The sequence below is a fragment of the Pelodiscus sinensis genome, chromosome 5 (assembly GCF_052426305.1).
Source record: "Pelodiscus sinensis isolate ZL-2025 chromosome 5, ASM5242630v1, whole genome shotgun sequence".
Classification (NCBI taxonomy): Eukaryota; Metazoa; Chordata; order Testudines; family Trionychidae; genus Pelodiscus; species Pelodiscus sinensis.
Window position 1 is genome coordinate 112,817,279 of NC_143056.1, and position 19,994 is coordinate 112,837,272.

The 19,994-nt window shown below is 42.1% G+C and overlaps 1 protein-coding gene across 4 annotated transcripts in view; it reads right to left on the minus strand.

Annotated features, from left to right (window-relative positions):
• The window catches only part of ABCC8 (ATP binding cassette subfamily C member 8), a 135,380-nt gene that overhangs the window by 99,252 nt on the left and 16,134 nt on the right, over positions 1–19,994 (minus strand). For all 4 annotated transcript variants that reach the window (XM_075928081.2, XM_075928079.2, XM_075928080.2 and 1 more), the window contains exons 4-6: positions 16,870–17,036; positions 13,616–13,858; positions 11,729–11,917 (exon numbers count right to left, since the gene is read on the minus strand). In XM_075928081.2, coding sequence (XP_075784196.2) covers positions 11,729–11,917; positions 13,616–13,858; positions 16,870–17,036 — 599 coding nt within the window. The remainder of the gene's footprint in view (positions 1–11,728; positions 11,918–13,615; positions 13,859–16,869; positions 17,037–19,994) is intronic.

The window sequence follows — 19,994 nt, forward strand, 5'->3', positions numbered from 1 at the left end:
CCGCCGCCTGTGCGGCTTTGCTCGGGTCTCCCTGCTGTGCTGGGGGGTCCCCCCCAGCACACCAGGGAGACCCAGAGCAGCTTTTCTCACCCCAGAGGACGCGGTGGCGAGACCGCTGCGCTCTGGGCGGTCCCGCCGCCCGTGAGCTCCGGGGCAAGAAAAGCCCCATTCGTAAGTGCGGATCCGACATAAGTCGGATCCGCGTAAGTCGGGGACTGCCTGTATGTGTATATGTATATATATATATATATATATATATATATATTCACAAAGGATAGGTCCACCAACTGCTATTAGCCAGGATGGGCAGGAACGTTGTCTCTAGTCTCTAGTCTCTGTTTATCAAAAGCTGGAAATGGGTGACAGGGGAGGTATCACTTGATGATTCCCTGTTTTGTTCACTCCCTCTGGGGCATCTGGCATTGGCCACTGTCAGAAGACAGGCTTCTGGGCTAGATGGACCTTTGGTCGACTCAGTATGGCTATTCTCATGCTCTTATGTGAACCCTGTGCTGTACCATCTTCTGTATTTTTTTAGGACATCTTTTATCCGAGTGAAGAATAAAACATAAAGGGTCTGATTCCACCGACTCCAGAGTTTAAACGTTGAGAGAGTTAGAACGCTGGTCATTTTATATGTAAGTGCTGACAATCTGAATCCGAACTGAGTTTACAACTAAAGTGAGGAGGGTGATTGAGTTCAAAGAAGCACTGACAAAAGTTTAAGCCAACTCACAGTGAGAACATGTTCTTTGCTTCCTTTTCTCATGGGTTCACATCAGATCATTTTCAAACAACCCCAATCCTGAACATGATCCTCAGTCAAATGTAATTTCTACATTTTGGATATAACAACAACAAAATGGCCCCATATTTGGTTAAAAGCTTAATGAACATTAGTTAATCTTCTGATGAAACCTAGGCTGTGTTATGAGTTGATAACGAAACCCAAAATTAAATTTTGTTTGTGTGTGGCTTTGAGAATATCACACTCCATTCTACCTTTAACTTTTCCTCCCCTCCAGTCCATCCCAAATTAACACTCAAAATAAATGACAAAGGAAGAATGAAGGCTACCACCAATAGAGAAATTGGTGCTGGTCCCAAAATGCACTGCACAGATTGTGCAAAAGTGACCACTTGAGTTCCTGTAGCGAGCATCTAGCTCTATATGCTCTGTCAACAGATGTTTATTACTGAACGTAACTCCCCCACCAAATATTGTAATGTAAAGAAAATGCTGGTATAAATTTTCTTAGAGAATGTCTTGACAAAAAGTTTCTGGTGAAAAATGGAAACTGAAGTATTGTATTACTGCAATGTTAGGTTGCTTTGCAGAGCAAGCAAATTTTCTTCTAGAAAAAATGGTATCATTTACAGTGGTGATTTGAAAGATTTGTTTGCACCAGTGAAAATCATTCCATCCAGTTACCCCTTTCCCAGGAGACTGAGATATTATCTGAGCAATACTTGATTGCACACCTCTTTTTAATCTCACATAAAATTAAGGTGGCTTTACATCTCTGTAACACTAAAAAAGTCCTATCAACAGAGCAAAGTAACACCAACTTACAGATCTATACTTTAGGGCATAACTCTTGACAAAGATCCTAAAATGGTGGCAAGAAGACACTATGTCTCAGTGCAATAGTGAGATATAAAGCTTGCAGCTTGTGCTAAAGTACATCAAAGAGTGCAATTTCGCTCTGGAGGGTTGCACTATTAGTGGCATCTTACATATACTTCTTGGTAATATTTGTTCTGGCTTTCAAGAAATAGAACAGTTTACCAAATAGAGATTTTGGTGCAGTGCGGATTTGTATTAAGCACTAATTTGACACATATGTGCATTTATATTGAAAATAAATCTTTAAAGCAGTTAGATGCTAAGACTGACCTTTCATTTCAAATTTCAAAATCCTCTAATCAAAGAACTAGAACAAAATTGTTTTGGTTTTCTAAATGTATAAAAGAAAGGTCAGTCTTCGATTCTGTTTTAAAAGATTGAAGTTTTATTGGAATTCTTTAATTAGAGGGTTATGAAATGTTAAGCACGAGTCTTCTCTATTTTTTCTTTTCCCTAGCCATACACACTGTAGACAGTAAGTGAAAATCTAATTAAAAGTTTGTGAATGTTAACGATAGCTGGTCCTTTATATCAAGATAGTACTGCCACTTACATGAAACAGTCATGGGACTAATCCCATGTATTCCTTTTAAAATCCCCATAGATATTTTATGGAGTTGAATGTTTATCAACAAGATGTATGTTACTGATCTCACAGGTCTCTCTTGCAGCCCTGTATTTATACTATCACACATTGTTGACCCAGTGTGACTTTATCATCTTTTAGACTGTGATGATTTCTAATCACAAATATGCATATGCTTCATATAGCAGTATTCCCTGTTAGGCAGAAGGGCGATGTATTCCAGATGAAAAACTAGAAGGAGACTATTGTGTTCTTTGAAAGCTAAATGAGGTATCTTGAATTAACAAAAGATGCTGAAATCTATGCCTCCCCCCCCAAAAAAAATCCCCTCAAGAGGTCAGATTAACAATAAACTCGGTGTTTCTGAAGTATGGCTCTCCAAGCTTCTCCCTAGTCACATCTGTATACAGGCAGTCCTTACATCGGATCCCTACTTACAAACGGGTTGAGGCAACCCCGTACTAGCTGCTTCCCCCCAGCAGATCAGGGAGACGCGAAGCTAGCGCCCGCTCCCCCCCAGCAGACCAGGGAGACGCGGAGTGGCTTTTCTCAGCAGACACCTCAGCTTGAGAATAAAGGACTGAGGGAAGTGAGGTGTGGGAGAATAAAACTGAGCTCTGGAGAAATGTTTGGCTAGAGTTTCCCCTACAATATGTACCAGTTCCAACTTACATACAAATTCAACTTAAGAACAAACCTACAATCCCTATCTTGTACGTAACCCGGGGACTGCCTGTAATGTGATCCATGTTTGTATATGGGCAGAATCTGGTAGAATTTTGGCAGCTTTTCTGCCATGCAGAATTTTCTTTTTAGGCACTCAGCCAAATTCTCTGCTGATGTAACTCAATGGATCTCTGCTTCTGGAGTTACACCAACAGAGAATCTGGGTTTTTGTTTTCCAAAGGGGCATTACATAACCCTGTAAATGCACCTATTGAAATACAACTACTTAAAATCACTTATGGCCTTCACAGCATCCTTGGAATACTAACCCACAATCATGTTTAAAAAACAAAAGAGGACCCCAGGCTAAACATAGGGAGTTTCGGATATCAATGGACTCCATCCAGAAATATGCTGAATGCTACGGCCCTGATCCAGCAAAGCACTTAGGCAAATTAAGTTCCACTGACTTAAATTTAAGCACATGCGTAAGTGCTTTGTTGGATTAGTACCAAAGTGCACCGCACTTTGCTGTATCTAGACATAACTTTTAGGATTTTTTCATGTTTTTGTGATTTTACTGTATTATATGCTTTTGTTACTTTATCTATGATTATTAATGTTAACTCAGAGTGGAAGAATCAAACCAAACAGGTTGTCACATCATCAGGCTCTTTTCTTCAATGCTAGATGACTGAGGTACATAGAAGCTGAATATCACAAGAACATTCCAGGAGGTGCAGTAAATACTTTTGTCTGGAAATGGGTGACCGGGGAGGGATCACGTGAGGATTACCTGTTGTTTTCCCTCGCTCTGGGGTATATACTATTGGCCACTGTCGGCAGACAGGATACTGGACTAGACTGGCCATTGGTCTGACCCAATATGGCTGTTCTTATGTTCTGATACTAGAGTTACAAACAAACATGAAAAGCCTAATAGAATTTATAAAATTACAGACCTGTAACTGCCAAACGTACTTCTTATACTGCCTGTAATATCCATATGATCTGAGATCACAGATATTCAGTCTCTCTTTCTGAGAGCTTAAGAGATACAGCAAATACAGCTGCTTACCTTAAAGCTTCCCTAGGATTAGTATCTTCTGATTGCTCTTACAATTTGTTTATAGTAAAATTTATATAGGGAGAATTGTGGATAGTCTGGTAAGAATATTAAGTGTCCATGTCAGAGTCTAAGGTTTTCAACAGGCATATTATACACAATTTTATACAGGAAAATTTTGTTTGAAAGAGATGATTAGCAATGGTTAAGTTTTTTTTTTACACAGTGCTAGTTCTTTAAAGCAAAGAAATGTCAAGTTATGGAGCATCTTGTAGCTGCACTCTAATGCACATACAGTTTATTTCAACTGATAATGGAAGACTATGCATCACTACAGAGAGCTTCTTTCTGCCTTCATGAGATACTGGTGTGTTGCAGGTTTTTGTATCACTCACAGGATAATTCAAAACCTTAACTATAGCCTCTAACTTCTCCCAAATACCCTGCATACTTAATTTTTGAACGTATCAACCCTGAACAGTTGCTAGAGTTGTTGGGTTTGTAATTGAAGTTTTGTATTACAGATTGGGCCAAATATTGATCAGTTTCCTCAGCATATATGTGGAGTCATTCCAAGCCAATAGAGAATCAGACCTATTGACTTCTCCTAGAGGTAATCTAAATCTGTCCTGTTGAAACTGAGATCAGAATCTGCCCCTCCCTCTTTATGGCAATACCTTTTAAAAGACATTCTTATGAAGATCTTTATTTTCCAACTGCTACAACACTCCCAGAAGCAAAATTATTAATAAGAGTATTTATCCTGTGACTCATCACAAATAAAGATGTTTCCTATTCAGTGCTAGCCTATTGGGGCATCCTTCCCCCAGTACTAAAATAGGCAAGCTCTTTTACTGAAAAGCGAATAGAGGGGTTCCCTTGAGCTGCTTACGGTCCTAATCAGTTGCTTTGTCTTCTTATGCCTAGTGCCAGCTCTGTTCCTATTGCAAGGACAATCACATATAAAAGCTTTTTCAGAACAGATCTAGGCACACACAGGTTTCTTTAAGTATATTGGCTTCTTTACGTGCAGCTTGAATTAGAAACGTAGGCATCTGTTAGCAAGACATTTCTTGTTATTTTGCAAGAGTTGAAAGCAATTTTCACAGTTGAAGTCTAATTACAATATTGGCAGCAAAGTTATGTGAAAGCCAGGCTCTAACCCCCAACCACCCAAAAAAGTTTAATGATTGCATTAACAAATAAAAGAAGCTCTAAGTTTGAGAAAACAAGCTTTGGTTCCACTTTTATTAATAACTAGCAGGTGAGGCCTGTTGTTGATTGGGCAAAGTTATTATGCATAGATTACACTTATAGGAAAGTTCAAGAAATTAAATATATGTAATAGAATTTAGTATTAATGTGCGTGCAAAAGGGAAGTAAAGGAACAGTTTTAAATGTGTAAAATTTCAACTTCAAACATTATTCATTTTATTCAGTAATTACCATACATAGTAAATTTGAATCAGAAACTCATAAAGCTTCCACTATTCTTTCTGTAACTAATTTGAATTATCGTGTGATTTGTAACAGTAAAAATTTTATTTGCACTAAAATGACAGTTGACTAAGCAACTAGCATTCACAAAATTACAATCAAATCATAATAGTCATGATTTTTTTTCTGATGAAAAACAAAAATAATTATTTAAACCTTTCACCCAGGATATTCTGGTGTAAAAAGTAGTGCATTCAGCTAATAAAAGTGGAAGGATTGTTTATACAAAATTTGGTATCTGTAAGTAATCCCAAAATATGACTATTTTGCACAAACAAATCCACAAACTTCAAAATATATAATAGACAGACAAAAAGTGAACTATGGACTAGATGGGGTATACCTGAACTGTCAATTAAACCAGAAAACGAATTTCTTCATATTCTGCTTAAATTACCCCCTCTCATTCAAAACTCTGACAAGGCAAAAGAGCAACTAAAGCTCTTTGATGAGGGGGTGGGAGTGAGATGCTGCAAAAGGACAGCCAGAGAACCACGGGTTCCACAATGAAAACCTCCTCCCTTTGTGAAAAGACAACACAGAATTCATGGATGGGGAGGGAAGAAGAGATGAACCAAACAGAAAGTTCTGGGAGTCAGTTCCAAAAAAGCGGCAGCTGTCTGGGCCTAATCCAGGTTTCTCAAGAAAGAGGGGAGCAGGCATTCTTGTGCATACAGTGAGAGAAAAAGGATCAATGTCCTTCACAAGAAATAGAAGGGAAACAATCAACCAGTCTGGCTGTAGAAAGCATGGCAGAAGCAGACAGGTGAGACGAAACCCTGTTTACTGAAGCTTCACGGGGTAGCCGCGTTAGTCTGTACAGGATAAACTTAAAAAACAAACAACAACAAATGGTCTGGTAGTACTTTATAGACTAACAAAACATGTAGATGGTATTGTGAGCTTTCATGGGCACAGCCCACTTCTTCAGATGACTGGAGTTATGAGTTTAGGATATGCTAAGACACTTCTCAGGAACGGAAGAAAGGAGCCAGAGTCTGTTACTAAGAGCCTGCAGTTACTCAGGGAAAGATAGAAACTTCAAAGCAGCTGAGACCTGCAGAAGATTATACCCCTCCTGGACTGAAAAGGATCGTTATCAGGAAACACTGTCCATACTACAATAATCAGTGTAAACACAATAGAGGTTTTTTTTAAAAAAATTCTAGTTCCTCTCTTGTCTCCCAAAAAGGTATCTATGCTCTTGATTGTTGATGTTGAAAACTCCATATGCTTTTGCAAAACAAACGTGTTTAATTCTGTTCACTACATTTTTGGAGAAAGATTCTCAATAATTCCCCCTTATTTCACTACCACCACATTAAAAGTCTCATGCTAGGTCTTGATTTATGTACAGTGGCAAAAAGGGGCTTTAAAACTACCTTAAATGGACATACCCACACAGTGAGGGAATCCCCAGCTGGAATAAAGCTAGCATAGCCAGTTGTATGCCACTCCCTCACATTTTGCACTTCCCTTTCCACTGGACAGAGAAGGGGGCATGGCCAGAGAGCATTGCATTCCAATGATTCCTAACTGGCATAATTTAGAACAGTCCTGAGCAGTGTACCCTGTAAGCTGAGCACTTGGGCGGCCACTCCCCCAGGAGAAATTCAAATGCTGCTCAGCTAATTAGCAGAGTACTCACAGCCAGCAGCATATGTTTCTTCTGGTGGTGCACATTTGGATATGCATCAGTGCACAAATAATTTATTCTACACATGGATAGCAAAAAATTAGAGGGAACATTGGCCCTTGCACTCAGTGATCATGCCAAGACATCAAGATACCAAGATATCCAGGATTGGATTTCATTCAGAGTTTATCAGTGCCAGTGTTGAGATTTCTAGTGAGCAGGATCATTAGTTGAAACCTGTTAGAAGCAGGTATGTAAGCAGCTAGTTGTAGGGTTGCCAGATGGTTTCACCAAAAATACCGGACACACTTGACATTACATCACAAGCTCAAATACTGGACTGTCCAGTTCAAAACCAGACACCTGGCAACCCTAGCTAGTTGAGTGACTACTCAACTAGTCACTTCCCTCCCCCCGCCTTTCCTCTCCGAGGCAGCAAGGGGGAGGGGGAGCGTGATTCAGTGCTGGGGGGAGCTGGCTTAAAAGCCGGTTGCCCACCCCAGCATTATCTCGCAGGGCGCGAGCTGGAAATCAGCTGTCCCGGCTCATGCCTGGTTCCCCACTGTGCCTCTGCCTTTTAAATACTTTTAAAGCAGAGGTGCAGCGTCTGAAAGCAAGCATGAGCCTTGACAGCTGATTCCTGGTTTGCATCCAGTCCCCTGCTACACCTCTGCCTTTTAAATGTAATAAGAGCCAGGTGGGTGCTAACCCCGCTGCAGCTCTGCAGATCCCCCTCCCCACTCATCAATTAATCAAGTAGTCGATGGAAATTCCATTGACTACTCGATTAGCTGATTAAATGAAATTTAACATCCCTAGTTAGAAAAAGTAAACTAGAGTAGAATGAGTAAGTGCCTTCACTCCAAGCAGATGATTCTCAATTTGCAGTAATATCAATATTTGCTTTAAAGAGTCCATTATTTTCATTTGCAATGGCTACTATTTTACTGCTTTCCACTGATTCAGTTTGTATTATTCCCAAATATTGGGATAAGGTCCATGAGACAAAGGAATATTGTTAAATACATGAATGTTTCTAAGTTTAAAATTGTTGTCAAAAAATGTCCTCCTCCAACACATTTTAAAACTTACTTTCGGACCTGATCCAAAGTGCATTAAAGTCAATGGGATTTAAATCAGGCTCTTACAAGAAAAAAAAATGATTCTGTCCTAGGAATGGTACCAACCCAGCTTGACTCTGTAAATGAGAAAATGCTTTTTGTGCTTTTGTTCCTGAGAATAGCCAAGAAGAAAGTATTTTTTTCTTGGCTATTATTCCCTTGGATAGCATCCTCTAAGTTTCTTATGGCTGACCTTTTAAAGATGAGCTCCCTCAAGACTCTGATGGAAACTCTTTGTCATAGCTCAATTACCCTGGCCTTTACTTTTATGATAAAAGTCGGCTGCTGTTTCAGTCCTCTAAAACAGCTCACATTATCAGAAACTGAAAGTTGGACCTAATCCTTAAAAATAAACTTCTCCCTTTTGGAGCATCAGCTCTTCCAGGCAGGCATAGAGACTCCAGTTAGGGAAAGCACGTAGTTAAATGCTTAACTTCAAGCATACACTTAACTCCTTCAGTGGGACTTATGAATATGCTTAAACACAGTCATGAATAGGGATGTTTTCCTGAATTAAGGCCTTGACTTCTTATGTGTGTGGAGAGTACCCAGTACATTTTTGGCACTATAAATGTATAAATAATGGCAATAAATAATGAAAAGTAATTCCAAATGAGTAACTAAAAATTCACTTCATAGTAGTTTTCTGTATATGTCAGAAGCCAACCGACATATTGTCACTTAGGGCCTAGTCCAAAGCCCATTGATGTCAACAGAGATATTCCAATTTATTTCAGTAGTTTTTGGATTAGGCACTTAATCAGGAGTGGGAAATAAATTGTAATGGGGGGCACTCAAAGAATTTGGAAAATGGTCAAGGGCTGCATTCTTTCATATTAATGGAGGTGTGGGGTTTGGGATGGAGGTTGGGTGCAGAAGAGACCTTGGGGTAAGGGATTGGCATGCAGGAGGGACCTTGGGTGAAGGAGGGGATTGTGACCTGGGGCAGGAGTGAAGGAGGGGGGGGGGTGCAGGGATTTGGGTTGTGACTTGGGAGCAGGGAATTGAGGTGCATGGTTTGGAGGGTTTATTGGAATAGGAGTAGGGGTGCAGACGGTTTGGGTTACATGGCGTAGGAGTGCAGGAAAGGAATAGTGCAGGGGTTCCCAAATTTTTTGACACGGGGACCAGTAAATCCATTCACAAACTTTTGGAGGACTGGTAACATTCATCTGCATATTCATTAATCAAATTATGAATATTCAAATAAGTTGTTTCTGGTCCTCCCAAAGCCCCCAGTGCCAGCTTTAGAAAAGCTTTTGATATGGTCACCCACAATATTCTTGCCAGCAAGTTAAAGAATATGGATTGGATAAATGGAGTGTAAGACAGACAGAAAGTTGGTTAGACCAGGGTTTCCCAAACTTTTTACTTTAATTGGAACCCTTTTTTTTCAGTACTGTTTTTTGCAGCCCAAAAATATGAACATGTAAAAAACAAACTGAGAAAATACCAGATATATAAAATGTCTGGTATTTTCTCATTAGGTACGTTTCATTATTACTAGATGTATCAGTTTGTAGTTTCAAACTGCCTGGCTGCTAAATATGCTCAAGCTGCATGAGTGTGTCTACCAGCCAGCCAGTTCACAACTACTCGAGGGTGTGTGTGGGGGGCACAATACAATCCCCAGGCTGGACTCACTCGTGCTTTGCGGGGGTGGGGGACAGCGTCCCAAGATCTACATATGGCCGAGTCAGTCCCACTCCCCCCACTGAGCCTCTGGTCAGCCCCACTTATAGACTCATAGACTTTAAGGTCAGAAGGGACCATTATGATCATCTAGTCTGACCCCCTGCACAGTGCAGGCCACAGAATCTCACCCACCCTCTCCTAGAATAATCCTCTCACCTATATCTCAGATATGGAAGCCTTCAAATACTTTGAAGACCCCAAGATGCAGAGAATCCTCCAGCTGTGATCTGTGCCCCATGCTACAGAGGAAGGCAAAAAACCTCCAGGGCCTCTGCCAATCTACCCTGGAGGAAAATTCCTTCCCGACCCCAAATATGGCGATCAGCTAAACCCTGAGCATGTGGGCAAGACTCACCAGCCAGACACCCAGAAAGTTCTCTATAGTAACTCCTATCATCCCTCCATTGACCTATTTCCCACTGATAATGAACGGTCAGTTAGTTACCAAGATCACGTTATCTCATCAAACCATCCCCTTCATAAACCCATCTAGTTTAAACTTCCCCCAACCCCCTCCCAGACAGCCAGTTCTCCCCCACTTCTCCTCCCAATCTCCCTTAGCCAGCCCCACTGCCTGCGTCCAGCCCTGCTTCCGGCTGCCGCTTCTCTCCCCGCCCTCCATCTTCCTCAGCCAGCTCCCTACCCCTGACCTCACCTCCCCCGGCAGCCCTGCTTCCGCTGCCCCCCCCAATCTCTCCCAGCCAGCTCCCATGCCCCAGACAAGCCCTGCTTCCAGCAGCTGCTTCTCCCCTACTCCTCCTCCCAATCTCCTGGCCAGCCTCCTGCCCCCCGGCCAGCTCTGCTTCTGCCAGCTGACCCCCACCCCAAATCTCCAAAGCCAGCCCTGATTCGCCTGTCCAGTGCTGCTTCCGGTGGCCGGCTCTCCCCTCCTCCTCCCCTCCCCCCCTGCTCCTGACCTCCCCTAGCTATGCTTCTGCCGGGAGCCAGAACATCGGGCTGCAGGTTATGCCCAGGCTGGCCAAGGGCTTGGCAGACCCGGTGCCATGTGGGCACTCCGGGGAGCCCAGAATACCCAGGCAACCATGTTGAGGCCCGGTATTTTTTTTCCTGCGGCCCGGTAACGGGCTGCGGACCATAGTTTGGGAAATGCTGGAATAGTGGGTGGGAGGGACTGGATGCCAAAGGCAGGCTCTGGCCAGGAGATACTTGGGCAGCTCCCAGCCAGCAGCCCGGCTGGTTCCTCAACCAGTGTCACTGTCTTCCATGCCCCTTCACTGATTGTAGGGACCATTCATAGCTGACTGAATGCTGTGAGCCTGGAGAGGGAGGAGTACTTCAGGGTATGTCTACACTACCCCCCTAGTTCGAACTAGGGGGGGTAATGTAGTCATATGGAGTTGCAAATGAAGCCCGGGATTTGAATTTCCCGGGCTTCATTTGCATAAAGCCGGCCGGCGCCATTTTTAAATGCCGGCTAGGTCGGACCCCATGCCACGCGGCTACACGCGGCACGGACTAGTTAGTTCGGATTAGGCTTCCTAATCCAAACTAGCTGTACACCTCGTTCCACCTCGTTTGATTTTCCCGGGCTTCATTTGCAACTCCGTATGACTACATTACCCCCCCTAGTTCGAACTAGGGGGTAGTGTAGACATACCCTCATACTCTGCCTGTCCTACAAACAGGCAGCTCTGATTGGCCAGTTTCTAGCCAATGGGAGCTGCAACATTTTACTAGGGGTGGGTGCAGCATACAAAGCCTCTTCCTGAGCTGCTCGGAGCGCAAAGCAGGCAGGCAGCATGATGGAGACTCTTATGGGCCATATTCTCCCCTCCCCCCTCCGGCCTCTCAGTTAAGATATTCTAGGTAGTACCTGCGGACGGATGGTGTTATTTCCTTTTCCAACATGGTGAACGATCCCAGAGATACAGAGTGGGCCAGCAAACCCAAGCAAGTCAGCCAGAACACGGAAAGTGCTGCTGAGAACTAGTGGTCTCCCAAATGCACAGCAGAGAGCACACCAAATTGACTTGGATCCTTGTGGGTATGGAGACCTTTTGTTCTGTTCAGAATTTAAAAAAAAAAAAATGTATATAAAACATGACAACAAGTAAATGCAATTGATATTTTACATTTAAAAAATGAAGTTCTAATCCCAAGAGTACTGACTTGATAGCACTATCCTCACGACTGAACTGCGAGGGAACCACAATAGAGCCCTGCACAGATACAAAATTTGTATCTGCATCCATAACCATATCTGCAAAAATGAGCTGCAGGTATCTGCATACAGTAAGTAGACATCTGAGTTTGCAGGGCTCTAAACCACAGTTCTGTTTCATGGGAAAGTCCAAAAAGTTTATTTTCATTCTGAAGGATAAAATGTAAAAAATGTCCCATGAAATGCGGTTTGCCACAAATGATTTTCAAATAAAATGGTTTCATTTCAATTCAGACCTCTTAATTTTAGTAAAAATTGCTAAACATGCAAAAAAATTGGACAACCACATTTTGAAAAAAAAAAAAATGTAGGAAAGCGTAATAAGCAGCATTTTGATAAGGATGAAATGGAAAGCTTCATTATGATGTTTTCCCAAAACAAAATTTTGTTCAAGTCATTTTATTTCAGTGCAGTTTCAATTTCATCAAAGCAAACATTTTTGATTGCAAAACTTTCCATTGGAAATTTTTCAAGCAGCTATGTTCTGCTAAATTACAGGGAAAATTTCTCTAAACAAACAGGAGAACGAAGGGTGAGTAGCCACAAAAAACTTTCCATTGGAAATTTTTCAAGCAGCTATGTTCTGCTAAATTACAGGGAAAATTTCTCTAAACAAACAGGAGAACGAAGGGTGAGTAGCCACAAAACCTACTTATGCCAATTTGATTTAGGAACATCAACACAATGGTTCTGTGATGTAGTATTACATTAAAAGCCATTTTGTGTTAAAATATACAGGGGAAATGTGTGCAAATTGCCCATAGTGAACAGTGAAACTGGCATAAGTTACATTGCTTTATAAAGAGCAATGAGGTCTTCTGTCAGAGACAGGTCGAATTCTTCTCAGTTTTCCCACTGGCACATGGGGTGTATTGACTTAGTCCCTTGCCCTTATTGGATACCATAGGAGTAGGGGAGAAGCAGTTCTTGCTCTCCATTGAGCTCAAAACTGGAATGTTGACCTTAAACAGGCTACAGACAAATGGGGAAGGAGTCTCCTTACTACTTAGAACACCACACATACATAAGAGGCATGAGATGGTCTGAAATGAAGACCACCAAGGTAGCTCACTTCAGGGTCAATCCCAAACTCTTTTTCAGGAAAACTCCCACTGATCTCAATAAAAATTAGTGTAGAAAGGTCCCTATAAGACTAGTTAAACTGTTGTCAGGTTCTTATTACAAAGCGAGGTATTAGTCTTCCGAAAAGCATAATCCAGAGTTGTGCAAACCACCACCCAATTTCCAAAATTGTACACACAAACCTGCACCAAACATTTGCACATGCAAAGAGCCCTTTTCATGAATATCTGGACATAATCAAGCACAGGCACTATAAGTGAAGAAAGTGCACATACACATTAGGCACCCAGCTGCATGCTTGAATTTATGCAAACCAGGCTCTAAATACCTACACCACTATGTTTTCACTTTTATATTTTTCTATGACTTTACAGTGTTAGTATCAAAAAAGCAATAAGATGTTTTAAACCCCAGAAACATCCATAGACAATCCCACTCCTTTTTTATCCCTCATACCTTTTGTGCTTCAAAAGCCTCATTAAGGCGAATGAAATTTGTCAGAGCTCTCATGGCAATAGGCAGCTTTCCTATGGCTTTCAAGTCTATTGGCTTCTTATGGGCAGTCTTGATGAATGTATTCATCCACCAGTATGTGCCTTTGGACAGCAAATTCACAAAGGGCTGTAAGAACCGAACTCCAAGATCCTGAAGATCCTCGGGGGGCTTAACCTCTTTGGGAGTTTTGAAGAAAACGTATCTCTGAAATCCAAAAATCCACAAAGAATCACTTCAAGTGCATGGAAAAGAAAAAAGAAACCCACAAATCCATGTGGAATGTGCTCCTTGCTCAGGTGGGACAGCCCCTATGTGTACAGCTTAGATTTGCAGATAGACGGCTCTTAAAATGCAGTCCAAGGATCACTATTGGTCCCATCTTGCAGGTGGGCTGTGGGCTTGGCACTCAGGTCCCCCCCGCCCTCGCTGTTGGGAGCCCACTCTGGCACTCCAGCCCCCCATTCCTCCACCTCAAGGCTAGAGCACCCACACAGGCTCCATGCTAGGCGGAAGGGAACCCTGAACCTTGCGGGATGGATCCGGCTTGTGGGGGGAGTAAGCAATTCTGCGTGCTGCCGCTCCCCTTCCTTCTGGCCTAGACCCCTATCAGCCCAGATCCCTACCCTCAGCCCGCTCCTGCGCCCTCTCTTCTGCCCAGATCTTGCACCTCCACTGCTTCTTGCACTCATCATAGGTGATTGGCTGGTGGTCAGCGGAAAGATTTATGTTGAGCAGGGTGGGCCATAGGCCAAAAGGTTTGAGAACCACTGAAACAGGCTAATGAAATTAGGCTCCCCACTCCTACTGAATTTCAGTCAAATTTAGGCACCAAATTTCCTTATATTACTTTGAAAATTTCAGCCTAAAAAGGGAGAAAAATATTCAAGCCCTGAAGGAAGCTCAAACAAATATCGTATTTTGCTTATGAATTAAATATTGGGCTGAGAAAATAGATTGAAGGCCAATTAATATTTCCAGTATTTTATGGTCAAGTCTTTACTGAAGATTAGTCTGTTCAATGTTACACACTGCACAGGCTGTCTTCCCTTTCTCCCCATCCCTTGCAAAGTTTTCACAGAAAGCCATTACAGTTAAATATTTCCACTGACAAATGAGAGAAAGACCAGGCCCCTAGACCAGCATGGGCAATAGTTTTTGATGGGGGTCCATTCCAAGAATTTGGAAAGTGGTCAAGGGCTACACTCTTCCATGATATTAATGGAGGAGGTGCAGGGTCTGAGAGGGTGGTTGCGTGCAGAAGGGAGCTTGTGGTAAGAGATTGGGGTGCAGGAGAGCATGTGGGGCCTGGAAAGGAGTTTGGGTGAAGGAGGGGGTTGTGACCTGGGGCAGGATTGCGGAGGGGGGGGGGAAAGAGGAGAGGAGAAGGGGCAGGAATTTGGGTTGTGATGTGGGGAAGGAGATTGGGGGGCAGGGTCTGGAAGGGAGACTTACATGCTTGACTCCCAGCCAGCAGTCTTCTCAAGCAGACTCCCTACCTGCCCTGCCCCTGTACTTGCTGCAGTGGCCATGTGAGCTGTGAATAGCTCCGAGCCTAAGGGAAGATGGGCAGCTCCCATTGGCCAGAAATCAGCCAACAGGATTGTGCTGGGGGTGGGGGCAGTGTGTGAAGCTTCCCCTCCTCTCCAAGCCCCAGGCTCGCAGCTGTTCAGACAGGGCTCTGCAGCAGATGCTTTCTCAGTGTGTATGTGGGGAGCAGGCAGGGAGCCTGTCCGAGTTCCCGCACTGTGTCCATGGGCCAGATCCAACATCTTGGTGGGCTAGAGCCAACCCATGGGCCGTATTTTGCCCAGTCCTGACCTAGTCTATGAAGTTTCATGTTGCAAGGATCAAAGTTCTTGTACTATGTACCACATTTAAGGCTATCTTGCAGTACCATCACTAGGGAGTTTTGATGAGACACCGATTACATGAAATGGTCCATCACTTGCTCTTACAATATTTAACAACATGAACTTTAATATGCTGTAGTGTTGTAGTTAATTTTGTAAAGTAATATGGATCCAAATTTAGTTTTTAATTAAATCCCATACAACACCAGAAAAAAAAAATCAACAAGGTTAAATGGGTGCAAATGAGAGGAGAATTTAGTCAACGTGTTTTGTTTTTTCCCTTCTCTCTAACGGACATATTTATGAGGATAATTTTTTGTAGGAGATCCATTCAGGGCTTCAAAATATCTGTGACTTGGTGGACTGAAGCAACATATTCAGCAACAATAATTCTATGTAGATAAGTAGACCTTATTTCACCTAGTTTCAGTTTACTGGTGCGATTTTTCTTCTTCCCCGAAAACAGCCAAATCTGGGAGCAGTGAAGATGACCTCTCACTACTAGCTTTCAACTTTCATGTCTAAAAAGGATTTTATTAGAGATTCTGTCCAGTAATCCTTTACAATAAAATTTTCGCTCTTAGCTGCTGTTGGAGGGATTTTTTTTTCCAACAAAGCAACAAGAGTAAAAAACTGAACATTATACATAACTCTTGATTAAAAACTATAATTCCTCGTGTTACATTCAGAAGCAAAATGGCATTCATATTCTTAGTTATCTGAAGTGAGGCATTTCACGCCTCGAAGCTTGGAATAATGATACTTTATTGGTTCATTCAAGTCAAGTGTAAAAAGTGTTATCTTTCAATTATTTATGTGAAATAAATATGAAATAAAAAAAAACCCCAACACCATAAAATAAGCCATGGAAAGGATTGTCTATTGCTTAGTCTCCCTTGTGGTTCTTACATTTCCTAGCTAATGAAACTTCATTCCATTACAAAGCCATATTAAAAAACATTTATAAGGAAGGTCCTGTCTGTGTCACAGCTTAGTCCTGTTATTTCATGAGATGACACAGTATTTGTCAGTTGAGAGATTAATATTTAACTTCCTGTTGTCTGGTCTACGCTGTATGTTCTCTTGAATGCCTATAAGCAGGCAACTTTCCCCTCATGTCTAGTTTAATTCATTGCTATGTGCACTGGGTCAGGAAATTCACCCTGAACTGTCAATGTAATGGAGTGAAAGGAGTTTGCAATTAAGATGAATTTAGCCTCATCACACTATTGGGTGTTTGGTTTTCAAACAGGTCTATTTCAGGCTGATTTCTGTAACTCATCTAGGAAAGATATTTTACATTAAGCAGCTGGGAAAAATAAAAGGAAAAAACAGAAATGAGAATTACCTGGAAATGTAACTTACCCTAACCCTGATGACATTAATTTCTACAGCTAGCAGCATTCCATATAGAATAACCAGAAGTCCCGTAAGGCAAAATCGAAGCTGAGAAAATCCAACCCCATTATCACAGAACTTTACAAATTTGATGGTTTTGGTTATAAAAGCTAAGGTCCAGTAGAACAACAAGGCTGCCAATAAACAAACAAACAAACATACATAAGTCAGCACTGATTGTGGAAAAAACTATTTTAGACAAAATTAGAAGACTTTGTTAAATGGAGATGAAAAAGTGAAATGACAAGCATGCACAATACCGGACAGCACTCTTTCTCCTGTCAAAATGGCAACCAATTTAATTTCCAATCATGTGAATAACAGGATGAAGTCTGGGTCTGATCCAGCTCCCATTAGGTTTGTGAGACCATGAAAAATCTTGAAGGAGGAAACTCTGCTCGTGGAATTTTTCATCTGCTTGTGAACCCATGTCCATAGAATTCCTTCCAAGGGAATGGTGCTGCTTTAGAGGGGGGAGGCCCTGGGGCCCAACCCTGAAGCTTTTGGATGCTGAGGAATCCAAAGGAGTTTAGTTTGGACATGGACTTAGAAATTTTGCTTTCCATACTTATGTGGAACACCACTTGATATGAAAGATAAAAGCCATCGAACACACCTGAGAAAAAAGTTTCCCCTAAAACCACTGCTTCTCCCACCCTTTATGTACTATGCACATTCCATACAACATAGTGTGGAACACAAAATACACAAGCAAACAAAAGAAGGAGAATGGAGTTTGAGTAGAAAGCTACAACTTTTGTAGAGTATGGACTGATTGTAGAGTACTTCCTAGCCAAGTGTACTCAGGCTGCAGCCATCTATAGATAACAATTTTCACCAAGAGGCTCTGGTGACACAAACATCATTTTGGAGTTTGTTCCATGTCATTCCTCATACCACGAGCAGCTTCTGCTGGGAGTAGTGTCACTGAAATCAACTGGATTCATTAACTGAATAAGAAGGGGACTCATCCCCGCATTTGTTTTTATATTTATAATAATATCAGATTGGTTTGTTCCCTCTGACAGAACCATAAGGAGAAGAAAATGCTGAGAGTAACCCTTTGCAGAGTTCTTGCCAATTCTCCTATTGCAAGGCTGGGGAAGAGGGGACAGGTTGTCACCATCTCAGGCAAAATCAACTGTGAGGCTTCCTCAGAACTGAGTGGTCCACAGGGTATCTATGCAAATCTTAAGAAACCTACATGAGGACAAGGCACTCATATCACGGAAAGGGGCGAGGGATGAGGACTCAAATCCATGCATTAACAGAACCTGGGGGGCTGTGATCTGGCCCATGGTCTCCAATCCTCATTGCACAAGGAGTAATAGTTAGTCCGATCCAAAACCCTTCCCTCGAATTACCACATCTACACATGGCAAGTTAAATCAGGTGACCGGCTGTGACTATGCTAATCAAGTACGGGATATTTAAATCCCACACTTCATTAGCAACTTCAGTATGCTTCATTTGGCTCCCTAGTCCGAACTAGGGGGCAAGTGTAGACATACCCTCCGGAATTAAAGTACAAGTCTATCTGACCACTCTTCTTAGTTGCATCATTCGCTTCCTATCGCAGTTCTTTACAAGTAGAAATCTTGTATTTTACTGGAGCAGGTCAGCTGTGCAATCTCAGAAGGTTCTAAATCTAACACCCTGAAATAACGGGTTGTATAAACTCAGGGTGAGAAACTGTCTCTGCCACTAAGAACTTTCCATCTAAATAGACAAGCCACAGAAAGGAGTGGGGAAAGAAAACATTATGGTTTCCCCACATATAAAATGGGGCTAAGGCAGAGGGCATGTCTATAGTGCAGTTAGACACCAGTGGCTGGCTTGTGCCAGCTGACTTGGGCTCAGGCAAAGGGGCTGTTTCATGGCTGTGCAGATGTTTGGGCTTAGGCTTCAGCTAAAACTCTCCCAACACTCAGGGTCCCACAGCCTGTGCTCTAGCATGAGCCTGAATATCTCTGCACTTGCAGTTAAACAGCCCAAGCCTTGTGAGTGGAGTCATCTGGCATGGGCTAGCTGTGGGTTCTTAATTTCAGTGTAGAAATACCCAGAGAGATGAAATTGCTTGCCTAAAAGCACACAGGAAATCTATGGCAGAGTTGGGAACTGAACCTGGTCCATCTTTCCTTGCTAGTCTTCCTCAACTCAATTCTTCTGTATTCACATTTTCTCACATCTTCATGTATTGGTTCATCCATTTGCTGAATGCCCACATTCCACAGAGAGTTACATGCCCCTGGGATCTGCAAAACTGGACACTTAAGTACGTGGTGATTAATGAACTGCACTGTGTCTGTTTAGAGAAGCACAGCGCATTTGCCATTTTTTTTAGGGGAAATAGGAAGGCTGCTTCATTTTACAAGACAATAATCTAATACTGAGGGAATAAAGTATGAGACTAAAAGCCAAGTAATGACAGTAATTAGTGAAACAGATTACTGTCAGGGGAAGGGAAATAGCCCTTCTGTTATGAATTCAAATGAGCTAGCATGCAATTAATTAAAATCAAACAACTTTCCTCTCTGCCTTCCCAAATAATGCTCCCTACTTGGAAAACTTCAAATGCCACCCAAAACTTATTTCTGTTATTAAATTTGGTTTTTAAACCTGTAAAGATAAATGCCTGTTTTTTGTGATCACATACCATACTTTAGTCTGAAATATTGGAAAAAAGAAATGGTTTTCAATTTACATAGACTATACCTAATGTTTTCCAAAACAAGACAAATACATTTATTAATGTGGCACTCCAATTTGTAATCTTAAAGACTGTATCTGTACTGTGTTCACATTCTGCAACACAAAAAGTAACCAAATCTGGCCTGATTAGTTCCCTCTGGGCCTTAAGAAAATTCCCACTGGTGTTGTCCAGTTTTCTGTGGATTTCAGTAGACTTTGGGTCAAGCCCGATAAGCCCCAGAATTCCATCTGTTATCCTCTAGGAACTGTTTGCAAGTTTAGGGCCTGACCCTGCAATCTCATCTGTGCAGACTATGCCCCTGGGTGGAGCATCACTGGTACACTTAATGGGAATAAGGGACCATTCATGTGGATCCTATTGATGAATTGGGGCTTTATTA